This window comes from Bemisia tabaci, chromosome 10 (genome assembly GCF_918797505.1).
Source record: "Bemisia tabaci chromosome 10, PGI_BMITA_v3".
NCBI lineage: Eukaryota > Metazoa > Arthropoda > Insecta > Hemiptera > Aleyrodidae > Bemisia > Bemisia tabaci.
In genome coordinates, this window is record NC_092802.1 from 14339905 (window position 1) to 14367658 (window position 27754).

General features: G+C 38.4%; 2 protein-coding genes and 2 non-coding genes across 5 annotated transcripts in view; 2 read left to right on the plus strand and 2 right to left on the minus strand.

Annotated features, from left to right (window-relative positions):
• The first annotated feature begins 6368 nt into the window (after positions 1-6368).
• The window catches only part of LOC109037684 (glycosyltransferase 25 family member), a 323369-nt gene continuing 301983 nt past the window's right edge, over positions 6369-27754 (plus strand). The window contains exons 1-5 of the mRNA XM_019052461.2: positions 6369-7076; positions 7705-7936; positions 8691-9033; positions 9840-9959; positions 10558-10747. Coding sequence (XP_018908006.2) covers positions 6871-7076; positions 7705-7936; positions 8691-9033; positions 9840-9959; positions 10558-10747 — 1091 coding nt within the window. The 5' untranslated portion in view covers positions 6369-6870. The remainder of the gene's footprint in view (positions 7077-7704; positions 7937-8690; positions 9034-9839; positions 9960-10557; positions 10748-27754) is intronic.
• TRNAI-AAU (transfer RNA isoleucine (anticodon AAU)) lies at positions 14597-14670 on the minus strand. The gene has a single exon. It is a non-coding gene; the product is annotated as a tRNA-Ile (tRNA).
• On the plus strand, positions 16431-16504 carry TRNAI-AAU (transfer RNA isoleucine (anticodon AAU)). The gene has a single exon. It is a non-coding gene; the product is annotated as a tRNA-Ile (tRNA).
• LOC109037686 (cannabinoid receptor type 1A) overlaps positions 24044-27754 on the minus strand; it is a 276308-nt gene continuing 272597 nt past the window's right edge. For both annotated transcript variants that reach the window (XM_072305158.1, XM_072305157.1), the window contains one exon: positions 24044-24460. In XM_072305158.1, coding sequence (XP_072161259.1) covers positions 24179-24460 — 282 coding nt within the window. In that variant the 3' untranslated portion in view covers positions 24044-24178. The remainder of the gene's footprint in view (positions 24461-27754) is intronic.

A 27754-nucleotide genomic window follows, 5' to 3' on the forward strand; every position in this document is an offset into this window, starting at 1 on the left:
TTTTCAAATTAATCTTCTTCAATACCTCCAGTTGAAAAAATTATTTGTAATATTGTAAACTTTTTTGAAAATGAATCTTCATAAATTAGTATGACTGTTAAAACTACTCTGGGCGAATCATCCGTTTATCCATAAATCCCTCCGGCTGAAATGAATGTGATGAAAGAATTTTATTGGGTAAAATTGATTCAGAAATCCAGAGATGCTTGGATGCTCGTCAACAGAATTTTCCTTTTCTTTGAGCCCAACTTCATTGAAAATTTATTTTTAGCCCTCATAGCGCCTCACATATACTTTTGAGTTGCTTTACAAACACTCTTTATGTTCTGGGTAAAATTTCAATCTCCTTATTTCCTCTGAAAACCGTAGCTCGATAAAATCGACGACTATACCTTTTCTTGAAGAAGATACTTTTGTTCCTTTTCAGCATTGATCCCTTAAAGCCTATGAACTACTTAAAAATGTCACTCTCATTACTAAGAAACATTTAATAACTGGACGAAATGAAACAAAATCAGTGTAATTACATTATATATTGCCTTATTTGTTCTGATTCTTTACTTTTCAACAAAAAACCAAGCAGTTTTTCTGCACCGAGACTTTGAGTTTTTGTCATTTGTAATCCAAAGCAAATTCAGAAAAAGTTTTGAACCATTATGTTCAAAAGTTTTTGCTTCAAACAATGAAACATAAGATAGAACTTGGCAATATAGAATGCAGTCAGGCTGGTTTTAGGCACAGATTAGTCCAGATCGCTAACATCCAATCTAGCCAATGCTTCAGAAGCGTGAGTAATTTTGCTACAGGTTAGGCAACTTTAGAAAATTGATGGCACTACCAGTAGTGAAAGAACTTGACCGGATCGAGAGAAATTTCCTATTGAATCTGATTATAAAGCTTGAAAAAAGTATAAATAGTAATGTGTAATAATGGTTTTTGATCAAATAAGATTTTATCAAGTACTGTTATGCTAAGTATTCTGTTTCAATATTCTTACAACAGTTGGTAGCAATTAACTGCTCTCATGGGGGCCTGGCGGGAATTCAAAACTAGGAACCAAAAGTCTCATTTTGGCAGGATTTTGCTTTAATTTTCGGTTTCTAAGGCTTTAAACTTCAAAAATATGATATATTATAATCTGCAAATTTTTTCAATAATGTTATCTACTCAGTATACTGATGAACTCTGATTTGTTTATTTCCACCGATAAAGCACAAAAACATAGCCCGATTATACGAATAAAGAAGGAGAATTAATTAAAATACGGGTAAACAAGGCTAAAAATTATTGAAACACTTAAAGGCAGGACGTTTCGAGCTGCTACCAGCTCATTTTCAGCTGCAAAAACACATAAAAACAAGTAAAAAATTGAGTGGCGACCTGACCCCAGCCGTTATTATGAGTGGTTACGTGATAACGGCTGAGGTCAGGTCGCCACTCAATTTTTTACTTGTTTTTATGTGTTTTTGCAGCTGAAAATGAGCTGGAAGCAGCTCGAAACGTCTTACCTTTTAGTGTTTCAATAATTTTTAGCCTTGTTTACTCGTATTTTAATTAATTCTCCTTCTTTATTTATTTCCACCTTAATTATTTAATCTGGAAATATTGAACCACATAAATTCTACTGAGAAACTAATTCTTGAATTCTTCGGAACGTTTCATCCCACAAAAATCTGAAAAAGAAGTATTCTCCCGCCGAAAATCTGCTGAAAATAGCCAAAATTTCAGTTTTGGTTCCTAGTTTTAAATGCCCATGGATTTTCCCGCCAATGGCGCTCACAAAGCTACTCACGCTCTTCCGCCGATGTTAGCGATCTGGACTAATCTGTGGTTTTAGGTAATGCTGTCCAATTGTCGGAGCCTTTTTAGGGGATCGCTTATCAGATGAAAATGTATATTTCACTTTTTAGATCCATCGGCTGACAATTAATCACATTTATTGTATGCTTTTGTGCTTGTTGCATTGATTTTTTCATGATACGTAAGAGAACATTGCAGTGTTTAAGGACTGAATGAGCCTGTCAGTTTGATGTTATATGTGTGAGGGTCCCTCCTCCCCCCTAAAAAGTGAAAGTTCTGCGTTCTTGAATTTAACTGTTATTTTATAGGTTGTATTATTTGAGTGAGAGACTTCTACTTATCTTCTATCTTAAGTGTCAGCCACTATTTGTACAATTTGGCGAAAACTCTTATTTTTGGGTTCTTTCTTTTTCCATGACTTCTCAAGTTTCAACTCTAAAATGTTATTGTTGTGAGTTGTGTGCAACTGTATTCCGGTTTCTCCGTTATAAATTTAGTAGATTTTTCTTTCTGAAGCATTCTGGCTTGACTTCGTAAATTTGTTTAACCTTTAAAATCAAAGTTTTTGCATTTGAAGGCAATGAAGATTCATTTTATCTTCTTTTGTTAGTTTGGCACCGTAGAATATGATGATATGACAATCGAATAAGTACCTACATATCGAAAACGTAATCTGATCAGTAAGTTCTCTCTCATTAATCGGATTAAATTGTATCTTCTTGTATCTCTCTGTAATCTTCTTTTTTCTTTTATTTCTTTTTATTTAAAACCATAAGCCCCTATCAAGTGGTGGCTGTAAAATTTGGAGGAATTCTCCGTTCTTAAAGTGTCACTATCAATTTGTTCTTGCAATAAGAAAAAAGACTTTGTCAGAATTTAAGATTTTTTCTAAGTTAATTAGTTCCACGCATTCATTCTCTCCTGAGTTACCCGTGTAATTTGTATCTTGGGAGCTCTCGATGTTGTTTTTCTCCACACAATTTTAATTTTAATGCATTTATTAAGAATGATTTCTGTGACAATGCAAAATCTGTCTTCACTTTTGCTAAAATTGTTTCCTGCCAATGCATTACTTCCATCTTACTAGGCCATTCTTAAGTTTCTCTCTTTTATTGAAGAAATGCTTGCTTTCCTCAGATTTTTGTTGGGTCATTTTTACTTGCTCAAAATGAAATTAGAACTGTCTGGGATGGTAACGTGAGTGTAATCGCACATACCTTATTTTATAAAATCTGCCGTTGTTCATGAAGATGTACAATTTACTCCCACCTGAAGTCATTTCAGATTTTCATTTTACCTCGATAATAGCTCTCATCTTTTAGCGGTGGTGTTCATTTCTTTAATTTTCTACTGACCAAGAGTTTTCAGAATCAACTTAATTCTGTAGTTTTGCAACTTACGAAATATCTGTCTCTTTATCAGCGCTTGTCGCTGCATTTACCAAGTCCAAAACTAAAACTCAAGAAACAACTCATACCTACACATATTGTTTAGTTTTGAAATGTTAATTCATGGTTTGTTCTTTTAACCTATCACCTACTTAATTTGTTTTTTTAAAAATTTGGTGCAATATAATTGAAAATAATCATAGCACATTTTCAGGAATGAAGTTGGTTAGTTTTCTGAGAAAATATTGAAATTTATAAGAACTTCTTCCAACACTGCAACTCGTGTATATTTTTGTAACAAAGCCATCAAAGTTTGATTTTATTTTAGCTTTTTTTTTTCACTTTAATGCTCATGAATTTTGCACCGTACCACTCCTTTGAACTTTTTTTCTGACCAGTATCATTGTAATTATTAACTTAATATTTAGGTGGCATTATTCCTAATGCTAAGCTAGTAGTGAGAATGTTCTAACTCATCTGCAAAGATTATATTTTTTTAACTGTCATACACAGAATTATAAAATTATTTTTAATGGCTAAATACTGATGGTGAAACTAAGGAAACAGATATCTTAATTTGCGGCAGAGCAATTTTCCTGTATCATTTTATACAGCTGAAAAATTATACCAAACCGTTTCTGATTTGCAAAAATTTCCATGATTTTTCTATTATTGCTTAAATATTCCTCTGAAATGTTATGTAAAAGTACAAATCAGCTTTCAATCGAAGAAATAACATAAGACCAGGAATTTAGAAACATAGCAGTCGAGATGTATGTCTTTCAAAGTTTCACCATCGGTTTTCTCCGGGGTTCATCTGAAATTGGTCGAATTTACGATACTTTTATTGTCATCACAGTTACTGTAATTGTTTTTGTTATGATTTACATTCTTCCTCTAAGTTACATCTCCTTGTTTGAATATTTTTTGTGTAGAGACCTTTTGTATCCGGATCAGAAATTCATGCTATAAATTTATATTGCTCGAAAGGGTCGAGTGAAGAAAACTCAAAAAGTGATTGAATTTCTGAGCCCTAAGCAAATCCGTTGATATTTTGATTGAGTCATAATCTTGATCAAGCCCTTGCATTTTCAAGTAGGTTTTTTCTTCATATTTTTGTATTCAAGCATTTTAGAATCTCACGTTTTTTTGTTTGTGTTTTTTTGTAAAACCAAGGACTGGCCCATCAGTCTGAAGACAAGAATTTATGTTATTTCCTGTAAGTGTATAAGTAAAAAGTCATTAAAAGATGCTCTATATTTCTGAAAAATCGCCTTGTATTTTATTGGTAGTCATCCTTTAAAATTTTCATTCGAAGAAACTTAAGTTCAGGTACCATCATTGAAAGCTGTGATTTTCAATTGTTGAAAGTTCGTTTTTCTTCTGACAATTTTGAAACTTTTCTTTCTATATCTCCATTGCCATTGAATTTTTGACACTCACAACCTCACACAAATATTCCTGAATTTTAATATCGAAGATACTTTCTGTAAGACATTAGATGAAACATTAAGTAAGTAAATGAAATTTCTGAACAAATCGAGTGAAATTCGTTTTCTGAGTGCCTGGAGTACGTTGGATAGAAGAATTGGAGACCAGAGCTGATTTTTTCAACTTGATTACCTATTGAATTTTAAGCTAAATTGTGTTGGAAGCTCATTTTTATTTTTAATCTCTATATGTGCTTCTGTTTAAAATAGAGGGAGCGAGAGAAAAAAAAAGCCATTAAAATTTTATTATTTATCAAACCTCTCATTTTTTTATCAGTTGCGTCATCTCAAGGATGCATATAATTGTCAGCAACTAAAATTTAAATTCCGAAACTTTCAGAGTAAGCTATTTTTTATCTGGAAGGAAAGGGTGACAGCGCTTTAAAACTAAAGCCTTCACCAGTAATATGACTCATCGAAAGCGAATTTGAATGAAGAAATATATTCGTGTTTCCTTTTTGTTACATTTATTCTTTTTCATACAGTAACTTGCCTCAACAATAGCCTGAATGAGGGGATATGATCATATTTTTAGGGGTATCATGGGTTGTGGGAGAGTGTACTCAAATCCGGAAACTCACTGATTTTTTTGTAAAACTTTGATCACCCTGATTTTTATGGAAATCGAAAGGTTCTTTTCACTTACATCCCAAATTCCTTCCCCTTCCTCCTTTATTTCTTTAACATCGAGCCAATTCATTACCTACTTTCAAGATGGATAAAAAAAAAAAAAACCCTATAATGTGTCAACTTTGTCCTCTGTAAAAGAAGGATACAAAACATGACCTGTACCCTTTATAAGCACGAATTTCACTTTACCGTGCTGAGCAAGAGACCCTATGAGCCACACGAACTTTCAGGATTTGTGAATATTTCCTCTCCGATTTTTTAGAGGGTTTTGCTCGTAATTCTATCGAAAAAGTCAAAAAATTTCAAGGAAAAATGGACAGCGTTAAACAGAAAGAAACCAAGCCACATCAGCTATTGACAAATTTAATACAGCAATTTAATTTTTTACAAGAGAACGGTTTTGCGGATTCCTTTGACATTTTTGAGGAATTTACTTCGTACCACGCAGAAAATTCACTGATTTTTGCAGAGAAATCCACACAACCGTTTTTCGGTAAAAAATGAATTAAATTGCCCAATTCAATTTGGCAATAGCTGATGTGGCTTGGTTCCTTTCTGTTTAACGCGGTCCAAATATTCATAACTTTTTCCAAAATTTAATCTTTTTCGAGAGGAAATTTGGCAACATTTGAACGCTCGCACGGCGTTCTACTTAGCACGGTAGCAGTCTGCACTAACACAAGGCAACAACGGTCCACTCTGGAAAAGTGCACCGAACAAGCGCACTGCCGTGCTAAGGAGAAACGTCGTATGAACATTCGAGAGTTGCTAAATTGCCCTTGATAAAACATGTGTTTTTGACAAAATTCATGCATATTTTTCAGTGAAATTTTCAGATATTTTATATTAAATTGCGTACAAAATTATCTGAAAATTTTGGGAGATAATATATTCAATTTTCCCAGTAAATTTCGGTGTTTATCGAAAGAAATTCGGCAACGTCTGAAGGCTCATACGGCGTTCTTTCTTAGCACGGCAGAATTCGTGATGGATTATCTCTCTCCAGCTGGAGGTTTCCTGTGGCTGGGATGATAACAGTTTCCGTCAAAAGATTGGAGCAACGATTTCCTTGCCACGAGCTGAAATATGAAAATTTGCAAGATTTCAGTGAAAAGAACTTTAATCTGATCGCTGAAATTGTTCTAGATAAAAAAAGAGCAGGATTAGCTTCGATCTTAGGATCGGACCGTTCTAACGGAGCCGAAAATTCAAATTTCCCGCGGACGATTTTGTTTACAAAATTCGGTCGTTCACCCCTCCCCCACGCAGTTATCAGTGTTTACATTCATCAGAGGTCCTGCGGCCGGTCAATTTTTAACTTTTTTGTGTACATTGGTTTCTCTTTAATGTGCGTGTCGGTTTTAATAGTGCGGATAAATATTAAGCGATGATCGTAGACAAGTACAGCATGAAGCGCCCAAAATTTAAGACGGTGTTTTGAGGGAAGTACAAGGCATGATAGTTTGAGGTTATTTTTATCAATTCCTGTAAACACTAAACTTTGAGAACATCATTTCACTGATGATCTTTCTTCACCAGCAGTGTAACTGCCCTTTGCAAAAATGAATACCTTTAGTCTATGTTTAGTTTTAATTATTTTCCTCATCGATCTCAATGTGATCTCTAGTCAGAGTGTGTCTGTCGGTGGTGATGTGAAACCAAACACATTAGTCATCGCTTTTTTAGTCAGGAATAAAGCGCATACTTTACCATACTTTTTAACATTACTGGAGAATCTCAACTATCCCAAACAGCGGATTAAACTATGGTGAGTGCTCTTCAATTTGTATCTCTTATTGAACCCTTGGTTCTGCCTCTGTCTTAAGCAAGCAAGTTGCAATTAAGGTAAAACCAATCATAATTTCCGTGTTACTCTCATAATACCTACCTATTGGAGATTGATCACTTAGAGAACTAAAGATTTTTGCATCATGCATGGAAAGTTGTTGATTACTTCCTGTTATGAGGAAGAACTTGGTGAATCACTGTTTCAGTCTCATTTCTGAGGCCTCAAGTGAGAACTCTCCTTCTAGGTAAAGTAGGGAAACTTCTTGTGTCAAAAATTTAAAATAATTGCCCATGGATATATGCTTTAATTTTATGATTAGAATATTTCATTTAAATACATCCAGGTTTTCATATGCATATTTTCCTAATATCATATATTAAATGACATATGTATAAAACAAGATACATATTACCCTCCAACTTGTTCTGAATATTACTGAAAAAATTTGAAAAAACTCACGCATCAGCATTTTGACGTTGAAGCAATATTTTCTCTTCATGTCATGTGAAGGGAAGTACTGCGTATTGTCTCAGAAATTGCCACAGATTTAACTGCGGAGTTTCATGACATTTCTAATCTAATTTTGGTTTGTCCTGCTATCCAACAGGATCCAAAGTGACCACAATGTCGATAACTCCATTGAAATCCTTGATGCATGGCTTTCCAAAGTATCCTCATCGTACAGTTCTATAAATACTCATTTCGCACCATCGCCACCAACGGAATTTAAGGATGAAGAAGGACCCACACATTGGTCAGAGAGTCGGTTCACTCACATAATGCGGCTTCGGGAAGAAGCTCTCATGTACTCAAGAGAGACATGGGCTGACTACCTACTGGTAAGTTGTAGAAATTAATTTTCAAACTAGTCGAGCAAACTCAATATAAGTATATCCAGGGGAATGAATGAGTAAAGGAACAATACATTAATTCTCAGGGATTTTGGGGTGAACAAGTGCTCATGCAAGCTTTGAAATTGTGATATTTAATTTCTTGCTTTCAGCGCCTTATCATTAGGCAAAGCACTTTTTTTAAGTAGTGTTCTACACTGCCATGCTTAGGAAAAACGCTGTATGAGCCTTCCATCGCCAAATTTCCTTTGATAAAACACGAATTTCCTGGTAAACTTATGAATATCTTCTTTCCAATTTTTCAGATAATTTTGCTCGTAATTTCACCTAAAGTTCCTGAAAATTTCAAGGAAAAATATTCATTATTTTCCTTAAAAATAAACATTTTATTGGTGGAAATTTGGCAACTCTTGAATGTTCATACGGCGTTCTTCCTTATTAGCACGGCAGTACATTCCTTCTAAAATTGCAGGACCCACCTTGCCTTGGGAGCCCAATTTCTAGGAGCGTAATTAACCCTTGCATATGCTTCATATGCTACCACTGCTTTGCGATTGTGGGTTTTAAAAAATCGTCAGGGTACGTCCGCTTCCTTAGGTTCCTCAATGGCTCAGCTCTCCCAATTTTTAGACGCACTTGGTGCCTGACACCTGAGGGAGGGAGAACACTGTTTCTAAGTCTATCAAATTTTTTGTTTTGATGAGGAGAATATGTTCATGACTCTTCTGCTTACATTTTTCAGTTTATCGACTGTGATGTATTTCTTACTTATCCGGATGTGATACAAGATATGGTCTCGAAGAACTATCCTTTAGTATCGCCAGTGCTCCAGTCAAGTGGGCTTTACTCCAATTTCTGGGGCGGCATGACAAGCGATTTCTATTATTATCGCTCTGATGACTATGAATCTATTTTATTCCGCAAAGAAAAAGGCTGTTTCAAAGTTCCTATGATCCACTCTTGTGTCTTCATTGATCTGAGGTATCAGTCCACTGATAAATTATCTTACTTACCGGAAAAAGTTCCTGGCTATCATGGTCCACATGATGATATCATCACATTCGCCCTAGCAGCAAATTTGTCTGGTAAGTGTGTCGGCTTATTACAAATATCAGTTTTCTAACAATGAGGATCATTTTTTTGTTTGAATGGAGACTGAAGTCGCCTCCCATAATTTAAAGTACTGTGGTTGGGATCAAACGAGCAATTTGAAATGTTTCACTTTAATTGAATTTTTCTTTAAAGTAGCAATTTCAGTTTTTAGATTCTGGATCAGGATTGCCAGCGGTCTGGAAAACCGGGGAAACAAGGGAAAGTAAGGGACTTTGCAGCGACCAGGAAAAGCCAATTTCTGACACATCTACTAATCACTAAAACATATCACTGCTCATCTGAATGTTTATTGTTTCTGGTTATTTTTAAGTCTTGTCATTTTTTAACCAGCTACTGAATGCCTTTTTCCATACTTTGATCTCTAAACAAGGAAATTTTGTCCAACAAGCAGCAACAGTCCAATAAAGAATAGAAAAAAATAGGTGGAAATTTTGCTTGAAGGCTAGGAGAAAGTCAGGGAGTTTTAGAGAACTTTGCAGCCAGGGAAAAGCAAAGAAAGCCAGGGAATTCGAAGATGAAGAATTTATGGCAATCCTGTAGACTCTCATATCTATCAATTTTTGGACCCCTGAGAAAAAATCGGTACCAAAAGGTACGCAACTTTTCTTCTCTCAGGGTAGTGGTATCAATAGCTTGATTTTCTAAAGTTAGAAGATGAAATTCCTTCTCCTAAAGTTAGTCACATTCAAGGCACTAGTTTTAAATGTCTTAAAACTAGCTTACTTAGTCACTTTAATGTCACGCTTCAACTGTCTTCATGTCTACCATATGTTTTCAGGTATTCCACTTCATGTCTGTAATGAAAATACTCACGGATTTGTTATGGTCCCATTAGAAAGAGACACTCCTCTAGAATCTGATGAAAGCCAGTTGACGAACATCAAGCTTGAAGTTTTATGTGAGTTTCATGATCATTCAAAGAAGTATAACTATGATGTCTAGGATGGGCCCAGAAAAATAGGAGATAGACTTATCAAGAATTCAATCAGGGAATTGGTTAAAAACTAAGAATTTCTTTATTTTAGAGTGGCAACCAGTTTGTATATTTTTTTGGTCGGATATTCAAAGTAACAGAATTACCCCCAGAAAATGGAAAAAATTAGTAAATTCTACTTTAATCTCTGGAGGATTATTTTTGCCCTTGAAAATCTGGACGAAAGTAATTAAGTGTTCATCAAGGAATCAAAAAATTCAAAGATAATATGATTTAACCTGTGGCATCAGGTTCTTATTGAAAAATTAATGCTGGTAGTTGTATGGATACTCAGTGAAATGCTGTATAGGTTTTAGTATCTTATCAATCAAAGAAATTATGCAAATCGTGTTTTTATCATAAAATTCAAATTATACCGTCCAGAAATTGAAAATTTTATCAATTGAAGAAATAAGTTCAACAATTTAAATTTAAGATTTTTTTTTCCTGCAGTCATTCTGTATCTTGTAACAGGAGAGTGAAGTAAAAAAATTAAATATTTTCTCTTCTCTTTGTTTTTTAGTGACCGGGCCGCCGCTGTCAGTTAGTGAATCGTTGTCGCGTTTTGTGAAAAAAAGTGAAAAAACATCTTGGGGACTTAGTCGGACATACCTCATCAACTTAGAGCGCAGACCTGAACGTAGAAAACGAATGATGGACTGCTTTGATGTGCTAGGACTGGAGGTGACTGTACTCAATGCAGTTGATGGCAGGTAAGAAAAAAGTCACTTCTCTCTGAGGTATGGGTTTGGCCGGCCAAGGTTTTAGAATCCTCACATTGCGGCTATAATTTGTGGTTCTTCTCCATAGTATTTCAGTTAAAATAAAATATGCCTAAAGTGCATTTCTCCAACACTGTATTTCAGCAGTTTTGTACTTTAGTGGCAATGGATTTTAAGAAATGTTTGTATAGTTACACTTCAAAGCTGAGCATCCCATTTAGCAACTTTATCAATTGTTTAATTTTGATGCTGATTTCATTTAAATGGAGTCTAGATGTTTTGAAAGCCTGTCTATTCATACATGTCCAGCTCTTTCTTTGCCTCCACAATAAGACAGCACTTTGGTATAAAAATTTGAAAAATAGAAATCTACAAGTAAAAATTAAACTTTGTTTTGAACCTGAAATTGTGGGCTCTACAAGCCATAAAAAATACATTATGTCTTGTCTGTGTGTCTTGCCCAACTTCTGCTACCTCAAAATTGAAATTTTTGTATTATACCTAGTGGAAAAAAAATTCAAAAAGCTAAAAATTAAAAGGCTGCTCTCAAAATGCTCAAGAATAGAACATAAAGTGCTGTCAGGATATATCCGATATAGACCCTCTCTGTATACAGTTTAGGGAGCAAATTTTATTTGTTAACCTCATAGCTGCGTTATATTTGAGTTCTAAAAATTTTTGGTTTTGTTACTGAAGTGTTTCGAAAAAATCTTCCATGTTTGTGTAACGAGATTAACAGATTACAATATAACTTGATGCCCTCTATTGGTACAAAAATGACAAACCATCTCAACCCATTCCATAGCTTAGTGATGAGAGTCTCTGCTGGAATCCGAAAGTTCAATTTTTTTATCTAACAGGAAAAAAATCGCTGTGCTGACAATCGGAATACATTTGCAATTAGGAATTACAAATTCTAGCTCATTTTAGAAACAACCTATGTATCAACCATTGATTCTTAAACTCACATTAGCGTTTTCTGGGATGCAGAGGTTGTAGAAATTGAAATTGAATTTCAGAAATTGTAGTTCCCAATTGCAATATGATTTGAGTCCTGTTCTGCATGGATTCCTATGGGTCTCAAGGCTCATGTCTTAATACACATTGTTTCGTTTGGCAGAGATACGTCCACTTTTACAAAAATATCAGTTCAACTTGAAAATGCTCATATTCTTGTTTGTAAAGCTTACGCAAACTAAATCTACTGCGGAACTCCCAGATAATGTATCCCGCTTTGCGACATTGCAGACTTTTTGTGATACTATTTATTGCCAAATTTGACAGGCTAAGCTGTGTAGAACATTTAATGATTAAAAAATCGAGCTTCAATCGAGCAGCATTATTTTGGCTTGTAGCTCGATTTTTTAATCATTATTTATCTTCTTGTGAAACTTCTTTTTTTTTTTTTTTTCCACCAGAAAATTACTTAACATCAAATCTTCAAAAAAACCGTGATTTTTCTTCCCCGTGCAAGGAAAATTCTGTGAAAACTCCAAGGAAAGATTTTGCTTTATCCCTCTCCAAAAAAAACAAAAAAAAAAAAAAAAAAAAAAAAAATGAAATAAAATACCTAGGAGTGGAGATTTTTAAACACCGCAAACGAGATACTTATGGGGTTTGAGAGTTTCACCGTCGAAATGTAAATTTTTGAATGACCACGTGTTCCTCTCGCGCAATTACGGGAGCCGCACAGTGGATCGAGTCAATAGGAGAGGTCGGACAAAATTTGGAAACTTTAAACGCTCATAACTCCATTCAGATAAAACTTTGGGGTTCTAAAAGTGGCTCCATTGGTTTCCTCATGGAACTCTCATTCAGAAACACCCCTTAAAATTTAAAATGTGACGAATCAAACATCAAAATTTTGCAGTTTTAGATAAAAATTTCCTGTTCGACTTCTCTGATTGACCCAATCCACTGTGGGCCGGCCTGAAAATATATCCTTCATCAACGCACTTACTCAGAGAGTTCACGTATGTTGAAAATTCGTAGAAATATTTCCAGAATTAGCCTCCGGGGTAAATCAATCCTACTGCAACCGAATTTCCAACGAAAATCGGCAAAACGGCTCAAGTCGCTTGCAGTCGCGCCGCTCACCCACATCCAGACGCAAAAAACACCAGCTGAAAACCGGAATGAACTCTTAAGCGTCAAGTGCCTTAATTTCAGCGTAACGCCCCCGGGTCTAACGGGTCGCTCCCTCCAAGTGCGGGGGGGGGGGGGGGGTGAAAATACTCCCGCGCTCATCAGTTGCCATATAGTGAAAGGACATTTTACTGCCCTGCTAAGGGAAAACGCCGTATGAACATCCGAATGTTGCCAAATTTCCGTTTATAAAACATTAATTTTTGAGGATATCCATGAATATTTTCCGTTGAAATTTTCAGATACTGTGGATTAAATTGCGAGATAAATTCTCTGAAAATTTGGGAGAAATATGTCCACAAGTTTCCTTGGAAATATTTATTTTATCGGAAAAAGTTTGGCAACGTCTGGAGGCTCATACGGCGTTTTTCCGTAGCATGGCAGATTAGACTCCGGGACTATTTTCCGATGTAAGGGCGTATTTCGATTTTCGCATGGGCCCCAGAAAGCATGGATTTTTACGTGAAACAGAGCTCACGTAGAAATTGAGGTACGCTCTTACGTCAAAGGGGTGACGATCAGGCAGGGGAGGTCAGAATGGGGTATTTTCAACATCGCGTCCGGTAACATCGTGAAAATTCCGTAGGAACACTTCCTGTATGGTTTGTGTGTTTACCCGCGAACTCCCGAATCCCCCCTCCCCCGCCCCGTGGGAGGATGGCAAAAACTGGCCTTTTTTATGACCATCAGGTTGAATACGTGATTAATCGTGTCGCTGCGGCGGCTCTTTCGGGTGCTCTTTGTTCCTGAGTTTTCGCGATGACGTCAGGTGGAACCGGAAATGAACGGAATGTTGAAAATTTCGGAACGGTCTCCCGACGGATTTTCCAAGGGATTTCCGGCGGAAATCCATCGAGGAATTGGGCCGGAACTCTTGATAGGTTATGAAAAATGAAAAAAAAAAAGAAAAAAAAAAAAAAAAAAAAAAAAAAATCAAGAAATTAGCATGTTGTTTTTCTTTTGGAAATCATAATACGATAAATTTGCAACGTCGCATTTTGAGGACGCGTGCTGTTAGAGTCTAGTAATCGGTTCACTTGTTTAGACTCACTTATAGAGCCTTTGGGGACGGGGAAATTGCCGGATCCAGGACTCTAAAGTACTTTTCCGGGAAAATTTGACTCCTGCACGGCTGAGTTGTTGTTGTTTTTTTTTTAATTTTTTTTTAATTTTTTTTTATTTTTTTTTTTATTGAACGTTTCTGAATTATACGTAAACCTAAAAGTCGCTCTTTCTAAAGTATTAAAAAAAAAAAAAAAAAACAATAAAAAAACCCCAACAATGCACAGAAATAAATGACAAAGGATGAAAAGGAAAAAATTGATTTTTTTTTTTTTTTTTTTTTTTTTTTTTTTTTTTTTTTAGTTTAGTTTAGTTTAGTTTTTTTGTAACAAAATTGGAAAAGAAGATTCATTTTTTTTTCCTTCTCTTTTTTTGTTTGTTATTTATTTTATGCGTGGTCTGGTGATTTCTTGATACATTGAAATCGATCCAATTAAAACCAAGATATTCCCCTCGTAGGTTTGAGGATGCTTTCTCTGGTTCAGCCTGGTAGGTAAATATCCCTTATTTTCCTCATTTCTGACTACCCTGAATAATTTTCTATCGAAAAAAAAAACCATAAATACCCCAACGTGTTTAAATAAAAAAATAAAAAAGCCCATTAAAACCGCGGACCAACGAGAAAAAATTTGATGGCCCATGAGGGGATCGAACCCGCGACCTTCGCGTTATTAGCACGACGCTCTAACCAACTGAGCTAATGGGCCAGTTGGATGGAGGCACCGAAATACGCGGTTATAGCGCCAGCGACGTGTCTGAGGCGGTCCATGCATGTGCTGGGAAGGTCGCCATGCGCAGCTGCTGTGGCGCTAAGCGCCGGCGCCAAGTTCCCCACGGCATGAACCGCAGTTAGCACGTATCGTAGCGAGCTTCAAGGCTCACGAAGAATTGCGTTGCGTGTTTACGTCAGCGCTATCTCCTTTAACATGACCGCGGCTGGCGCGTCAGTACCATTACACTGTGTTGCCGTTGCATTTCTAATACCAGTCTCGATGCGCTATGTATTATCCAAGAAGAGCACCGATACAGACATCTTTATGATTAGTTGAAAAAGCTCAAACTTTCATATTTTATTATTAATAGTTAAATAAATAACACCAGAATGCAATTTTAGAATTAACTGATAAAATCTTGATAAATAAAGTGCCTGATAAAAGGGTCAAATTGTAAAGGGTTAATTGTTTGTAAATTGTAATGGTAATTTATAATTTTTAAAAGTCTGTTACTTTAGTCAGAAAATAACTCATTTTTATTATTAACCATAATATACCTCTGCTTTGGTTTTAACTAAAATTGTGCGAAGAAACATAAGTTCTTAAATTTTAAGCCGAAATTCACATTGGATCCATGAGGGAGGTTTATCTTAAAATCTTATAATCCCCGTTTTGAGAAAAAAAAATTAAGCAAAAACAACCTCTCTCAACGAATTACCGAAGCAGCACACTGCAATATAAATATTAGAATGAAGTTGCCACTGATGGCAGATAAATTGTAATATTTTCACATCATTAAGTTAACATCGACGGTGAAAGTGCAAATATATATTGGTTGCGGTGTTTCGAAATCTCCGCTTCTATTTTATTTTTTAAAAGGAGACGAACCAACATTTTGGCTTGAAATGTGTACAGAATATTCTTCACGTGGAGATGAAGAATGACCGAAGTTATCAAGAACGTTCAGTAGTTTTCCATGTATGTAGAAATTTTCTACTAGGAAAAGAAGTATGGCAGGAAATCCGCAACAATGCCTCAAGCCGAAAAACGCATGTCTGCAGTTTCACTATCGATGTGCCAAAAGTTCTTTGATAGTCAATTAGTTCTGTTACTCTGTGTGTCTAAAAGATGAGCATTCGAACCAAAAAAATTAGCTCATTTCAATTTGATTGCAACACAATTGCAATGACTGGAGCCCATTCAATCAAAAGATAGGCAACATTTACAACATTCACGTCGCTCAGTGAGAACGGAAACACACCAACTCGGAAAAATGAAAATAATCGAGACATACACAACACTGCTCAGTGGATGAAGACTTTAGCCTAGAAAAACAGTTTTGGTGCCAAAAGACAAGCACTAAAGGACATTTCAAAGGTCCAAGATGGAACAGATGCGCTGTATTCAATGCCCTCTATAAAAACTGTCTTCAATGAAAATGTAGCATTTTCGAGTTATAGAAATGGTGTCTTTTCGTTCTCACTGATTTAATTGAGCTCTCCTCAGTATAGACTCATCCCTGAATAGCTGCTGCTATAGTCCGTAACGAGAGAATTATGCTTCAATCGTTACGTGCGTAAGTCCTTAAACTCATGAGCCCCGGCTTTCGTTAATTAAGCAGGACGCTAGGGCTCATGAGTTCTTGGATTTACGCCCGTCTAGCACACACCGATTCCATTGAGACAAGCGAACATTACACCATGTTGCCGAGCGCGGAAAAACACGAGAGAATTTTTTTTAGGTATTGAACAACTGGCCCATTAGCTCAGTTGGTTAGAGCGTCGTGCTAATAACGCGAAGGTCGCGGGTTCGATCCCCTCATGGGCCACTATATATTTTCCTCCTCCTCTTATATATCGCAGCGGTAATTTGACATTTCAAATACACAAGTAATTGTTATCTTGGTGCCAGCATAGGGTCTCATCTATTGTCCGTAGGTCTAGTTGGTTTGTGGGTGTAAAGGGAGAAATATCCCATTAAAATTTTCTCTTTCTCTCCTCGTCAAGATATAGTCTTGGGTGGGTGGATCCGAGACATTTTAATTTAATTTCAACAAGGGTGCTACGCCCCCCGACCCCTTCGCGCATCAGGCGTTATGCTTAGGGTGGCATATAATTTCATGAAAAATGAAATCTTGAAATTTCAAAACTTTAAGGAATTTATGAAATATATGGAAAAATATCGGCTCCTTTTCATGTTTCGCCAAGTGAAAGAATTGTGTCGTTCTTCTATTTTTATGTGTTTGAGTGCGGGTTGCATACTCTAGCCCCGAAACGATGTGAAATATTTCACAGCCTTGTGAAATGTGATGAAATATTTCCCTGAAATTTCCAATCTTTCATTTCTTTCCTACGTTTCATGCCACCCTAGTATGCATTACGCGCTACTCTCATGATTTTATATTCTAGCATATATTTGCGTTACACTCATATTTTTATTATTTAATTTTCTTTACTATACTCGTCTTTACATTTAAGATGAGAATAAGTATGTTCTTTTCTCTTCTCTCGTCTTGAGTTAGTGGCGATTCTCGCAAGTTGGCAACACTGTTTTCTCCATTTAAATGTATGTTAAACAATCGATTCTAGGTGAAGTCGCCTGTTTCAACCAGAATTGATATATCCAATAGATTAATGGCGCTTTAACAATGTTGTCAACTTGCTGGAATCGCCACTACCGTGAGGGGTCGAAGGGTGTGCGAGCACTATCATCCAGAGGATGGATACCAAAAACTCTAAACCGGAGTCCAAAAAAAAACTTTCAAAAAAAGCAAAAAAGCTTATGAAAAGCTTTCAAAAAGCTATTCATAAGGCGGAAAACACGTTCTAGAACCGTGGGTACTATCACCAGGATAAGTTTCCCCTGAAATAATAAGCTGGAGCCGAAATTTTATACGCAAACTCTTAAAACGGTCGATGTCTTTAAATCTCATGAAAAGCTCGAATTCTACTCAAATTCATCTCACGAAATGCGTATACTGTTTCTGAATGGCCAGTGTGGTACTGAGAGAGGGGATGGGAGAGGGGGTGGGGGGGTGGGGGTTAATTTTGCTTAATCGACGGACGGCCAAAGCAAAATCACCGCAAAAATGCGGGCCTTGGAGGAGGATCAACGCTTGGACTTCATCAACTTACAAATTAAAGCTTCTCTTCTTTCCAGAGCTATTCATTACAGTCTGCCGGGCTCAGAATGAACGCCGTATGAGCCACAAGGCGTTGCCAAATTTCCTCTAAAATCCCGAATTTTCAGAAAAATTAGTAAGTATTTCTTCTCAGGGCATTTCTAGGGTGTCTACAAGTCCGGAATTTCCGGAATTTCCGGAAAGTCCGGAAATGGTACTGATTTATTAAGGGCGGTCTGGAAGTACTTAAAAGTGCGGAAATTTCGTTAGAAGGTCCGGAATTTTTCATTTTTGTCGCAATTTGAGAGAGAAATTCAACTTTTTGAAATTTTTTGAATTTCGTCAAATGAAGGTTCTGAAAAAGTACTGAATCGAGGAAGTACCGAATTTCTCGGGAATGTACTGAAAAAGTACTGTAAAAGTATACTGATTTTTGGCCAGCCTGTTTTAGTAGACACCCCGATTCGTTCGTTACTTGATCTGAAAAGTCTGAAAATTTCGAGGAAGTATATTCACAACTTTTTCAACATTTGGCAACATTAATTCGAATGCTCCTTCGGCGTTTTTACTTACAGCACGGCAGAGCTATTCAGTCAGTAAGCATTCAAGTCCTCAAGCTCCCCCCCCCCCCCCCCCACTCCTTTCGGGAAAGAATCCTCGTCAAGTTACATTTTTCAGGGACGGATCCGGAAAAATGGGAAGTTAAACAATGGCGTCAGAAGAGGCGCGAATATCTCGTCCATCGTTGCCAAAGTGTGTTTTAAAAACCACCATTTTCCTGCGAGTTAAGGTGAAGGGCGCGACTGCGACTTTTTGACAGCAGTTTGATAACCCCGCAGGACGCCCCTTGCGTATCTTTTCACACCAGTAATTAATGTTTCTCGCAATTTTCCGTCTCTTGAATAAATGCCGCGTCAAACTTGCCACGCGAATTCGAGCACCTAGACAAAACTAGATGCGCCGGAAAAATTCGCGTGGTCATCTATTAATCAGTCTGGATTCATTTTTCTTTCGAGGCGTCAGCGCGCTATAATCTCTAATATCTTTTTTTTTTTTTTTTTTTTTTTTTTTTTTTTTTTTTTTTTTTTTATAACGTCACGCTGCATGAATCGGTCGTTCTGACTTATGACTATCCTATTGAAATGTTTATAAACTCAACAGTCCAAGTTCTTAAGTCTCTCTAATCTTCATATTTCGTTCCGTTATTTTTAAAGTTCTGCATTGGGAAACTTTTCCCACGGTCTCAGGACATTTTGTCAACGATTTTTTGTCCGCGCACCTTTTTTGTCCAGCAGTTTACGCCCTCACGTAAAATAAGCAACAGTGACTTCGTCCAAGCGTTATATTTTAGTCGGTATGTAAAATTATATTGACAATATGGAAATGAGAAATTGAGAGAGAAAGAGGTGTCAATTTTGAGCGTTTGGTTGCGTGTACATCTCGCTGCAGCACAATGAAAGCACAAAATGTAAAAGAAAAAATTAAAGTGGGTTAGAAATCATTAAATTTGACACGGAACCACCAATATTTAAATAGCGCACATTATATTATTATTCTCCTTTGATAAATTGATACATATTTTTTCCCCATCAATCTAAATGAGAATAATCAATGCAGAGTGTGCAAACATTTCAAAATCATGAGTTAAAAAACGCTGACTATGCGAGTATAAATAGGTATTAAAGCCTAACAGAGCGAAGCGGCGCGGCGTGCTGCCAGCGCGAGAGGCTCACTCGCGCCTACAAACCTAAGTGGATACTTCACGCATTGCACAATGCTTGAAGTATCCACTTAGGTTTGTAGGCGCCGATGCGCGTTCCGCGCTGGCCGCCCGCCCGCCGTGCGGCGGCGCCTGAAGCAACTATTTCACAACAGAGGTGTTGCACAGTATTATACGAAATTGAACGTATTAAGAAAAACAGGCATCCTTTAAAAGTACAGATCGTTCCTCGCAAAATAAATCAAGATACTTATCGCACACAGGAAAAATCTAAGAGCCTTTAGCTGAGGCAAATATAGAGGTTTATCCGGTTCAGGTATAACAATGTGGGAATTTCTTGAAAGATAATTTAGTTCTGTTACACCAAAGTGGTGTAGAGAATTTTAGTGAATTTTGTCTAATGGAATTGACGCTCCCCCATTTTTACCAAAACTCTCAACTATATATTATTCTCCGTTGGACCGAACAGACAAAACAAAGAAACAAGCAAACCCTCATTCTTCCAAGACATTATACATTTTCATCTAAAAACGTCGTGAGCAATGGTCGTTTGTATTTACATGTGGGCCAATTAACTTTGGGTCTCAACTGGCACGTGGACCAAAACTCCCGTGCCGAAAAAACGCGTGGACGTAAATTACTGGACAAAACAGGTGCTGTTTTCAAATTTTCGAAGAGAGACCTTCGGCACTCTCTGCCGCGTTGCTGCTTCTTTCTCGTTACGGCGACGAACTGCTTCACGAAGTGCCTTCATTTGGCGTGATACCACTATTGTGACTTGATCGTCTCGATGGTGTCTACCTTGTACTTCGAAGGGACTTTTTCTTTGCTTCTCAAGCGTCGCGTCTCGTGAAGTTTGTTGTGAAACTCAAACGTAGTGAATCTCAAACAAACTGGCACAAAACGCCTCTAAAACTGAAATATTGATCAAGACTGAATCGCTACAACTGATTTAAGTTTTACAACGTACTTCTTAACAATCATTGCAGTGAAATATTTTTTTTTTTTTTTTTGTATATATTTTGCCGACAGGATAGTAATCAGGTCGTTTATTCTGTGGCTTAATAAAACCTGTGCATAGTGAAATGGTTTTTAAAATTAAACCATTTCTCTGAAAAGTTAACCCTTTGCAATAGTGTGACGTCTCAGGTAAACGCTGTTCGTTAAAAGGTGGAAAGTTTGTCTCGTTTTGAAGTTAATTTTCATACCCTTTTTTATTCTTGAACTTGCAAATCTACTGTATGTGAAAGGTGAGAATATGATGGGTAGTATATAGTATTTAAAAGATTTGCTCGACTTTAAATCTATTTGGTTGGGTTGTAGAAAAAAATATAGTGGAAAGTCTTCTTTCATTTCCTGATGAATCGATTCGTTAGCCTTCCGCTCTTCCATAAAATAATCAGTAGTGAGGCGTGAATGATCGATTTGTCGATATTTCCCCATTTGAAGCTGCGATAGAGAATCGATTATTAAGGCGTTCGATAATCGATATTTCTCCATTTGAAGGTACGGTACAGAATCGATTATTAAGTTGTCCGTTGCCAACACTCTGTTTATCAATCCTTTTCCATAGGTTTAAATTGCAGATTAATCGATGTATCGCAAAGTACGCCATGCCACTAAAAATAATGACCAGTTCATATACAAAGAAATTGGAAAAAGCAGTAAGGAAATGAGCTACGCCGTTGTACGAATAAAATAAAAATATTTATTTTACATTGCTTTAAAATTAAAATTTTTTGTACAACTTAAATTATTTTCTCTTTTTAACAAAAATATATCCGTCGGTCTCCTCGAAAAGAAAGCTCCTTGTAGCCCGCCAGAATTATTTTACCGAGAAAAAAACCCGTATAATGCCCAGTTCTCTCGATATTTTTACAGATTATCGGGTATTTCCTCGCATATATTTGCCACAACTTATCCTTTCAGTGCGCTCTGAGTATTTTTTTTCCCTGCAATTCCGATACTCAATAATTATATTCTACTCGGAGGGACACATTTCCAAAATTATCGGGAACACAGCTACCGTATTTTGCAAGAAGGAACTCACTTTTTTGGTTCGTTCTGGAAGCTAGACATGTTATATTACTTTCCTATGCAGATAGGTTCATTCTCCATTGGAGAATTTGCAAGTGTCTGAAATCTGGTGAATTTCGTTTCTAAGTGGAAACAACTGAGTGAACGGAACACAAGAATACCCTTGGCTCATAAATTGCGAACAAATTGGAGGAAATATGATAAAATGACAAAATCTGCAAATATACATCTGTTTAAACGAGAAATACCGCCAGATGACGTTACTAGGCGGTGCATTTTCTCACTTTAAAATCTATTTTTATACTACTTCCCATACCGGAAAAAAATTCTGAAAAATACTACGAAATCAGCTCTTAAGCACTCTCAGATGAAGCAATAAAAAAATTGCGTGCAAATGGAGAGTTTGCATACACAAATTTTATTGCTTCATCCGAAAATGCTTAATAAGCTGAGTTCGCAGTATTTTTCATAATTTTTTTCTAAAATGGGAAATTGGAGAAAAATTGACTTAAAGGTGAGAAAATGTGCCGCCTTGTGACGTCATCTATTGGCATTTTCCATTTAAATACGTGTACTTCGGCAGATTAGGTTATTCCGTCACATTTCCTGCAATAACTATCCAATTTAGAAACCAAGGATATCCTCGTGCTCAGTTATTTTAGAAGTTCCATTTTAAAATGGAATTTAAAAAAATTCAGACACTTGAAAATTCTTCATTCTCCATTGGCGGATCTAGCAATTTTCCATTTTTGGAGGAAGAAAGTTTATTTATTTATTTTCTAGCCTGAAAAGTGACCATTTTCTCTTTCGGAAACAACTTGTCCAACTGCAGCCTGCCGGAACACTTTGTTCCGGCGGCTTCACACTCTCATCCCAACTTTTTCTGCGGTGCGGGGGCTCCGCCAGGCGAGGGGTGATGGGGGTGCCGGCTTTCATACGTTGATTTCCCACTATTTTTCAAAATACGGTCAGCATTGTGGCAGAGTTCCTTTCTATTTCCTCGGAGCGGGGGCACATTAATCATGCGAGCCGGGCTCCTTACGCCGCCATGACAGCTCAGTTTTTTCTCCGACTGTCGGCCTACCGGCTGAGCGAGAATCGATTAACATAGCGCCGCGCCGTCGTGTCAAGCACGTCATAACGTCGCTTTTCTGACGCAAGAGCGTATCTTCATCTCAGCATGAGCCCCGAACAGCATAGAGTCATACGTAAAACAAGGCTCACGTGATAATCGAGGTACGCCCTTACGGAAGAGGGGCGACTTTGAAGGAGTGAACTTTACCTTTCCCGGGGGTATATATAGTTTTAGCTTATACTTCGGTAAAAGTATACAGGGCATCTTAAGGTTAAGCGGCCATCGGGATGATTATTGAGGTTGATAGACGAAGTCAATGACAAAGAAGACAAAAACGATGAGGAGGGATCATTTTTCGTGGAAGCGGGTGGTTGCAATGCAATGGACGAAAAATAAAGGTAATGGGCTAACTATAACTAACCGCAACCTACGAGAGACCCTATAGTTAGTCTATCATTTTCTCCCTTAGTCTATAGGAATCACCCATTTCAACCAATAGGATTATTTGACACTCCTAATGTCTTCTTTATCAATCACTTCGTCTATCAATTTCAATAATCAGCCCGCAGATCTATGCTCCAAACTAGCAAAAACTACACTGTTAAAAATCCCGGCGCGAATTTCACGCTTACTCAGTTGCTATTTTGACCACCTCTTACTCTGAGTGCATGGATCTGGCGTGAAATAAGCCGGCGCGAATTTCGCGCTCTGGCGGGAGTGGAAATCTGACAGGCAAACGTAAATCGGAACTGCCGCAGCATGGATTTGAACCCGAGTCGCGGCTGTGATAGTCGAGTGCGCTACCACTTCACCATTCGGCGCTCGTATCAGGACGCCCTGAATTCACGCTACTTGAGGTGCCTCAACTAATTCGTCCGTCGTTGGTGATATTTACGCTCTGATCTATTCACTCAGAGCACGGCGCGAAATTCGCGCTGGATTTTTTTCTTCACACCGGCTATTCACTCAGAGTAAATCATTGATTTCTAACAGTGTAGGCTATTTAATTTTTTACAAAAGAATGTTCGTGCGGGTTCCTTTGAAAATGTTTAAGGAATTTGCGTCCCACGTTGCAAAAAATTTGCACCAAAATACTCTCCCTAGGTATTATTGGTACTCTAGCATGACGTTGAGATTCTTGAAGTAGAGAATCGCCGCTGTTTCTTCAGAGTCTTATGTAGGCCTGCGGGCTGATTGTTGAAATTGCTAGACAAAGCTATAGACAAAGAAGACATAGAGAGTATGGAACGATCCTATTGATTGAAATGGGTGGTTTCTATAGACTGAGGGGGTAAATGACGGACTAACTAAAGGATCTCTCTTGAATTGCCGTGTTCGTTAGTCTATTACTACCCCCTATGTTCATTGCAACCACCCGCTTCCACCAATAGGATCCCTCCATACCTTTTTTGTCTTCGTTGTCTATAGCTTTGTCTGACAATATCAACAATCAGCCCGCTGGTTGGTCTCGCATGATGTTCTCCCCAGGTATTATTGGTACTGTAGCATGACGTTGAGATTTCTGAAGTAGACGATGGGCGTTGATTGTTTAGAGTCTTGTGGTGGCCTGGTTGGTCTTCTTGGTGTAGCCGTTGTTGTCGCCGTTGCCGGTGATGTAGGTGGTGACGGAGCCGTTGCGGGTCCGGCCGCTCTGCGTCGTCTCCGGCAGGGGGTTGGAGTGGAGGCGGCAGACCTCCGTTTTCCGCTCGTGCCGCGAGAGGGAGCGACTGTGCGTGGAGCCGTGCGTGTGGTGGATCCGGCACTCCCGGAACGACTCCCCCCGCCGGCAGATCAGCGCCTTGAAGCTCCGGCACATGCTCCGCAGCGCCCTCTGGAATCATAAATACGAAATTCTCCGTGAAAAGGTTAAATGCACTAAAGTGAAAGTTTAAAAAACCTGTCAATGTGGAGTTAGTGAAGGGTCTTAATTATAACATTACTTGGATGGGCCTCTGTAGGGTGGCCTTGCTCCAAGATGAAGGGGTGGAGGATGAAAACACGAAACACAAAAACTCTGTACTTCAACGTGTCAAAAGTCAAGGAGCCAGCCGAGGCCTGGCCTCCAAGAGGCTACAATCGAACTCTATCCGCTGCTGAACTGTAACTAACTCTAAAACTAGACTAGTGTCCTGAAGAAATGATGAAGAGAAAGTCTTGAGGGTTGAGGGTGATATGGCCGGACTCCGCGTAGGGTGATTAGATAGAAAGTGCAATGTGCGGAATCCGGTGATGTGATGTATGAAGAGGAAAAAAGCGGATAGGTAGGTATATCAATAGGTAAGGAAATAATGCATAGGTGTATGAGATAGGGCAGGGACACACCACAATGGAGATGTTGCATGTGTGAGGAATTTGCGATTTGACCATTGATTCTCATGTAAAAGTTTGCAAGAAACACGATAGTGCCACTTTTTTTTCCTAAAATCAACTCCCAAGCTCAAATAAAGCTCTCAAGGTTGAGGGCGTAATGGAGGGGAGATCCCACGCTATCCTGAGAGTCCACCTCTACATCAAAACAAACTCTCCATACAAAGATAGGGAGCAAATACATTGACAGGGCTGCCACTGTATTTCGGGACTTTAAAACTGAATACACGGCAACCCTGCTAATGTATTTCCTCCCTATCTTTGCATGGAGAGTTTGTCATGATGTAGACGTGTCGAGCTTGGGAGCATCCAGATTGGGATTTTTGATGCATTTGAGCTTTGGAGTTAATCTCAGAGAAAATCAGTGAGACCATCGTGTTTCTCGCGAACTTTTACATAAGAATCAATAGTCAAATCGCAAATTCTTCACACATGCAACATCTCCATTTGTCTCTGGCAGCACAGGGCTACAAAAGTACGTACCAGGACGACTGGGCTCTTTCGATTGAGTGTCGGTAAGTATGGATGGGCAGAGAAAGCTGATGTGCCTTCAATCGTCTGGGTATGCAACACAGACAGCAATAGGGCAGGAATAGTTGCAACCAGAGGAGGAGGCTGCAAAATTACCGGGACTAGAGTACCTATACACGGGAGAGTATTGCCATCTCTGTGCCACTCTCAAACGTCAGGGTAGTTAATACTACTTCCAAATCTTCTTGTTTACGTCACTGAAGCGAGAATAAACAATCTTATTTTAGCGACAGCCCAAGGGTCTGAAAAATCGTTTCACAGGAGACACGATGTTTGAGGAAGCGTTCAAATACGAAAAACGTCAATAGCGCCTCGTGAAAAATTTTCAGGCCTGCCACCCGCCAACCACGAGTATTTTCGATCAGGGAAATTCTCGGTGATTAGGGGCGGATAATAATGGAAAGGGGGTGAGGCGCGCAGATTCCGGGTCGGTTGCCCTGAAAGGGTCGTGGCATCGGAGCAGGGTGTCAAAGCCAAGGAGCGGATCCCTGGCGCCTGGCGCTGATTTCCCGCGTGTCAACACGTTCCCACCCGCGCCCTGCGTCTTGCATATCTCGGCAGGCGCAGGCAGGGGCGTCTATGTGTCGCCTCTCGCTCAAAGCTCCTCTGTCTCCAGGGTTGCAGAGTATCTCGCGGTAGGAAATACTTAAAATCCCTCATACTGGAGAAAAAACACATTGGATCTAGAGTCTAGACTCTTAAAAATATTGACAAGAAAAAGGACTCTTGATTCAATCAGATTTAAGCTTAAATCAAAAGAAAATCCACTCAAATTAAGAGGCTTGGTTCTTGATTTAAGCTTAAATCTGATTAAATAAAGAGTATTTTTTCTTGTCGACGTTTTTAAGAGTCTGGACTCTAGATCCAATGTGTTTTTTTTTCCAGTGCTGTTTTCTCAATGGGTCAGTTGCGCTGGTCTCAGAATCGTGGTTTGATGCTTGATTCTCGTAGATTAGTTAGAAATAATAAGATCCGTCCAAACCGCAACTTTCTACGTTCAAAATTAACCGACATATCGCCCTTTGAAAAGTCGGGTTTTTGACGCTATCCACCGCGGTAGTGACACCCCAAATCTTCTTCCACCTTGTTTGCATCCGAGTTTCACGTTGACTAACCAGAGCAAATGTGTGGTTCCCAGATTGATGAAAGCAAGGTGGAAGAAACCAAGGGTGTCAGTAACGCGGTGGATGACGTCAAAAACCCAACATTTCAAAGGGAGACATCTCGGTTAATATTGAACGTAGATAGTTGCGGTTCAATTCTGCGCGTTTCAGCTAACCTGCGGCATCACCGCGTTTCGCGCGAAGTTTTACGTGCGAATTACATATCGGTGAAATCGCAAACTGTTTAGTCGTTCACCCGGTGGCGATAATTTGGCAAGGTCGAGGACGAAATGTGCGGTGAGATGGGATGACGGTGGGATGCCACTTGTAAACACACGAGACCAATAATTCGGATTTGCATTTATCAAACGCTGTCACCGCGGTGTCGCGTCGTCCCAGCCGAAGTTGCCAGTTGTGGATATTTCAAGAGGGTTTAAATGTGAAAAGTGCTGATTTTTCAGCACAATCTTGCAACAATGGCTCAGCTTGCCACGCGGAAGGACAACGATCCCCCACGTCAAGTGACGTTTATCGCGGCGCGGCGCACAGCGGATCGAGTCAATTAGAGAGGTCGGACATGAAATTTTTGACTGAAATTGCAAATTTTGATGTTTTATTTCGTCACTTCTTAATCTGTAAGGGGTGCTTCCAGAAGGAAATTTCACGGAGAAACCAATGACATCACTTTTAGAACCTCAAAGTTTTGTATAAACGGAGTTATAGGCGTTTAAAGTTTCTAAATTATGTCCGACCTCTCCCATTGACTCGATGCACTGTGCGGCGTGCGGCACCCAAGTCCCGAGAAATTGTTCATTGCTGCCGTCCTAAGGAAGAACGCCGTATGAACATCCGGTTGTTGCCAAATCTCCCCTTAAAAAACATATATTTTTAAGAAAATTCATGAACATCATTCCTCGAAATCTTCAAATACCGTAGATTAAATTGCAAGTTAAACTGTCTGAAAAATTGAGAGAAAAATCTCCACGAGTTTCCTTGAAAATGCGTATTTTATCAGACGAAATTTGGCAATGGCTGAGGGCTCATACGGCGTTTTTCCGTAGCACGGCAGAGTTACGTAACGCTCAAGGGGAGGAAGGGGGTCTAGGAGAGAGTTACGTCATTTT